The 5033-nt window shown below is 38.4% G+C and overlaps 1 protein-coding gene across 1 annotated transcript; it reads right to left on the bottom strand.

Moving 5' to 3' along the window:
* Window positions 1-200: 200 nt before the first annotated feature.
* On the bottom strand, window positions 201-4440 carry LOC104957107 (hairy/enhancer-of-split related with YRPW motif protein 2-like). The gene is made up of 5 exons (XM_010784724.1): window positions 3816-4440; window positions 2348-2420; window positions 1826-1909; window positions 1364-1442; window positions 201-760 (listed from the first exon to the last, which is right to left on the bottom strand). Exons 1-5 carry the CDS (start codon window positions 3899-3901, stop codon window positions 282-284), a joined length of 801 nt encoding a protein of 266 aa, XP_010783026.1. The 5' UTR covers window positions 3902-4440; the 3' UTR covers window positions 201-281.
* Between the last annotated feature and the right edge of the window lie 593 nt (window positions 4441-5033).

The raw sequence follows: 5033 nt of genomic DNA, 5'->3' as shown, positions 1-5033 counted from the left end.
TAAACCCAAATCGGCTAATTGGGAGGGACAAATGATCCCATCGCTGCAGTGTGTCGGTTAATTACTATAATAATTAATAACTATTCTGTTCTTGTACATATCATATTCTATTTACATGTATATAGACTTCCTGCACAATTGTGTATTTTTGTGTTTTATGATATATGTTGCATTGTTGGAGGAGCTCAGGTCAGAAGAATGTCTTAACGTATCTCAAAGACACACAGGAAGTAGCAGGCATATGAAAATTGGGTTTTAAGTTATTTTAGGCTGTTTTAAAATCAGAAAGCTCCGACTTCAGTTCCCCACGGTCGGTAGGGTTTAGTGCTGCTGAGGAGAGGAATCGAAGAGGAGGAGGAAGAGGAAGGAGGGAGGATGGGGAAACCAATAGGAAATGAAGTAGAGAGTGAGAGGAGGGAAGAGGAGGAAGAAGAAGGTGATGAAGAGGTGACATTGCGTTGAAAAACATCTAAAACATGACCTCCGTCTCCCATATTGAGTCCATATGGAGGTCGAAACGCAGCCAAATGATGGGGGAAGAAGGGGGGAGATAAAGGGAGAGGCTGCTGGTGGTACTGGAGGTGGTGATGGTGGTTTTGGGGGTGTAAATGGGAGGACAGGTGGGAGAGGAGGCGGGATTTTAGAGGGTTTTCGGGGTCCAGACCCTCCACGGAGCTCAGGAAACGAGAAACCTCCGTCACACACTCCCGGAAACCCAGAGACAGGAAGTCAAGCGCCAGAGCCTGGGCGTCAAAATAACCTAAAGAGAGAGAGAGAGAGGGGGAGTTAAATACTGTGAGAGGGAAGCAGAGATGTGGTATTTCTGTGTTGGTCCCTGAAGGCAGCATCTCCCTGGTTCCCTTCACAAATAATCTATCGGATTTCTCCATGTGATTTTGGATTATGAATGGATTTCTGAAGTAAAAAGCGAACGTTAGGCTACAAAGGAACTACAGCACGGTCACATGACTTCACGTCACCACCGCTAAGCTAAAGGTGGCTAATGTTGGGCTATAAAGGAACTACAGCACGGTCACATGACTTCACGTCACCACCGCTAAGCTAAAGGTGGCTAATGTTGGGCTATAAAGGAACTACAGCACGGTCACATGACTTCACGTCACCACCGCTAAGCTAAAGGTGGCTAATGTTGGGCTATAAAGGAACTACAGCACGGTCACATGACTTCACGTCACCACCGCTAAGCTAAAGGTGGCTAATGTTAGAATATAAAGGAACTACAGCACGGTCACATGAATGTACTTTACACACACAGTTTATTACCATTTTAAGAAGCCTCTAAACCTCTTATAATATTACTTTGCTATGATTTAAAAGTGTGTGTAAACTATAAAAAGATTACCTTTCCCTGCGGTGGCCTGCAGCTTTAGATGATCCACAGTCATCTGCAGGATCTCTGCCTTCTCCAGTTTACCTGAACCCTGAGGAACAACACAGGTACAAGATCTGAGTACTTCTACTTTTACTCAAGTACAAGATCTGAGTACTTCTACTTTTACTCAAGTACAAGATCTGAGTACTTCTACTTTTACTCAAGTACAAGATCTGAGTACTTCTACTTTTACTCAAGTACAAGATCTGAGTACTTCTACTTTTACTCAAGTACAAGATCTGAGTACTCTACTTTTACTCAAGTACAAGATCTGAGTACTTCTACTTTTACTCAAGTACAAGATCTGAGTACTTCTACTTTTACTCAAGTACAAGATCTGAGTACTTCTACTTTCACTCAAGTACATGATCTGAGTACTTCTCCCCCTCTGCTTGTACCTAATGGTATATTTATTAATAAACATATAAATACCTGCTTGTCGAAGGCAGAGGGCACGAGTCTGCGTAACTCCGACAGACTGCTGTTGATTCTGTCTCTGCGCCTCTTCTCGATTACCTGACAAATACAATCACAAAATAAAAACTGAGTCTTTAAACATCACCAGAGATAAGAAATACTTCACTAATATAAACTGCAGTAACTTAAGTACATATCCTGATATTTAACTTGAGTATTTCCATTTCCACTTTACAAAGCTAAATATTGTGTATTTCTTGTTACACCTCACTTTGAACAGATAACACGATGTTTGGTATTACAGGTATATTCATTAACTCTGTACACAAAGAACAATGTTATATTATTATATTTATATGTTTATATACATTTGTTAAATTAGTTTTGCACTTTCTTATTATGTTGATTTAATTTAATTCTAAAATGGAGCCACTTTCACGAAATGAAATGTCCCCAATATACAAACCCAATATTCAGATATTTCCTAAGTAGAATATATATATTAGTTTCACTGAATCAAATAAATAAATGATTTACCCCTCTGCGCTTTTTCCTCGCCGTCACTTGAGTGTTGGCGGTCGGGGATCTCATCAGAGACGCCGTCATGTGCCTGAAACACAATGATCCAATAAAAGCATTACAAATAAACACGTTAAAATGAAGCTCAGCGCGAGTTCTGTCAGGAAGACGGGAAGCCTCTCCTGATTGAACTTCAAACTGAGCGGTTACTAACACATCGGATAAATACTGTTTAACTTTGAGGTAAATATGTAGCCTATTGCTTCTGTTTCGAGCTGCATCTGTTTAAGAGACTTTTATTGTAGAAGTTGCTGCATGGGATTGTGGGAAATGTAGTTTATGTAGGTTTAGCTAACTTGAAAACAGTCACGTGACACTGTTTTTATTTATTTTATTTAAACATTTTAAACCCAATAAATGGTCTATTTTTTGTCCAAAGTCCAACATGGATCTGGAGGATTATACAGTGTTTCATTCAAATGTTTAATATTATTTAAAACAAATGTAATAACAGAAACTTCAAAACAAAATAAAGGAGCCTCTTGTGCATCTAATACTGATTTTGAGTTTTTAATTATTCAATTGTCTATTTAAATGTGTTTGTATCTTTTTAATTAAGCAGGTTGATGTTGTTCTGAAGAGATCAACACATTACATTATTGATATAGCACTTTTTCACGGAAGTAACCTTTAAATCCTGGAATTACAAGATAAATAATCCTAATATTTAAACAAATGATATGCTATAAAGAAGCTGTAGACCATGAGAATATCTCGAAATAACATGAAGACCAAAGGCGTGCTCTGTAGATGTGTTTCATATGCGGGCTGCTCAATTCATCGTATTTTAATTGCAATTACGATTTTGGCTTGCAACAATTATGAAAACAACATAATCGAAATAAACGATTATTTATGTATTTTAATTAAAAACATCTGTATTAATTTTTTTTTGCATTCGTTTTTCAGTTGAGTCATAGCCTACTTAAAGTTCAGGGTAATCAACTGTTAGATAAATGGATGTTTTCAAAGTAAATGGATAATCGTTTTTAATAATCGTGATATCAATTATTGACCCAAATAATCGAGATTATGATTTTGGCCATAATCGAGCAGCCCTAGTTTCATGCATGAACACCACTTTTACGTGTCCTATGCCTTTCCTTTAAAATGTTTACTTTAAATCAACATAATCATTATTATATAGATTCAGCAGATGCAACATATATAATACAATACAATACAAAAATAAGTGCAAAATAGTGCAAGAAGTCTATACATGTAAACAGAATGTGATATGAAGAAGAACAGAATATTACATTAAATAATGTACATTAAGACCAAATTAAAAACGGTTTTTGCGGTGATAACTATTTAAATAAATACGTAGATTGCAAGATGACAAACAGATGAATGTTTATTTATATAGATGTAATCATGAGCCACAGAAGCTTTTACTTATAACATGTGATGCAGAAAGTCTCACCCTGGATAAAGGCACTCTCTTCCCACATCGATGTTCTCCTCCAGGTCGCTCTCTGCGGAGCTGCTGTCCTCACAAGGCCGCTTCATGGTGCATGTAGGGCGGGGAGAAGTCTGCGTGTCTCCCGGTAGAAGCGTGAAGGGTTTTTTTTTGTTCAAAGAAAAAAAGTTTCTAACCCCTTTTTTCTGTTCTTATCATATGTTTTGGAGGATACAATAACGATTTAATGCCACCACAGGAAGAAATTACAATAGAATATCAATTAATATTCACCTAAAGAGACTAGTGTAGAGGAATACTCATTAGTTGTGGTTTTAAATGAATATTATAAGAGTTTAAAATACGTTTTTCGGTTTGTCAAAAACGACATGCAAAAAATCATTTCCCGGTATCAACAGACGAAACAAGTGCTGAACGCGGAGCAGATCTCCGTGTTTGTGTGTTTTTTTGTCTCTAAAGTCTCTACAAGTCTCAACAATTCAGTGTAAAAATGTTTTTTCTCCGGAGCATCCAGGAGTAGTATTCCAGCGGTGTTTGTCCGGTGGATAATCCGAGACAGGTGGCCTGTGTGTCGGCTGCAGATCGGACTGATGACCGGTGAGTGCTCCTCTTTCTGGAGCTTTCCCACGGAGCCTGACACACACTCACACACTATACACACACACACACACACACACACACACACACACACACACACACACACACACACACACACACACACACACACACACACACACACACACACACACACACACACGCGGTGGACCCGCCCTCGTGCTTACACACATTTGAAGTGGACGTTTTCAACAGCGCTGGTCCACTTCTGATAATACCGTGTGTGTGTGTGTGTGTGTGTGTGTGTGTGTGTGCGTGTGTGCGTGCGTGTGTGCGTGTGTGTGTGTGTGTGTGTGTGTGCGTGTGAGGCATATTTCCCTGCATGGGAATGAGGCCACTTTTTACAGTCAAGAAATATTAATTATTTAGCCAAACATGTTTCAGACTACACAGTTGCATTGAAGGTGAAAACATTTATTATATATTATTTTATTTATATACGTGTAATGTTCTAAACTTCACCTCTTATACAGCCATACTCTTCAATTCTTCTTATCATCTTATTAAAAGAGTGCTATCCTGTCTCTACTTTAAAGAGTCCTCTCCTGCTGATGTTCAGGTGTATATCAGTATGTAGTGTCTCTACTTTAAGAGTCCTCTACTGCT

This window comes from Notothenia coriiceps, unplaced genomic scaffold (genome assembly GCF_000735185.1).
Source record: "Notothenia coriiceps isolate Sejong01 unplaced genomic scaffold, NC01 NC01_scaffold00000720, whole genome shotgun sequence".
NCBI lineage: Eukaryota > Metazoa > Chordata > Actinopteri > Perciformes > Nototheniidae > Notothenia > Notothenia coriiceps.
Note: the sequence above shows the minus strand (reverse complement) of the source record. Positions and strands in the feature narration are given on the sequence as shown.

Excerpts from the sequence above, each read along its gene's own strand:
- LOC104957107 (XM_010784724.1), bottom strand. The coding sequence starts at position 3,901 with ATGAAGCGGCCTTGTGAGGACAGCAGCTCCGCAGAGAGCGACCTGGAG. Across the intron at positions 2,421-3,815 it reads AGAGAGTGCCTTTATCCAGG|GCACATGACGGCGTCTCTGA; the intron begins GTGAGACTTTCT and ends ATTGTGTTTCAG. Across the intron at positions 1,910-2,347 it reads CGAGGAAAAAGCGCAGAGGG|GTAATCGAGAAGAGGCGCAG; the intron begins GTAAATCATTTA and ends TGTATTTGTCAG.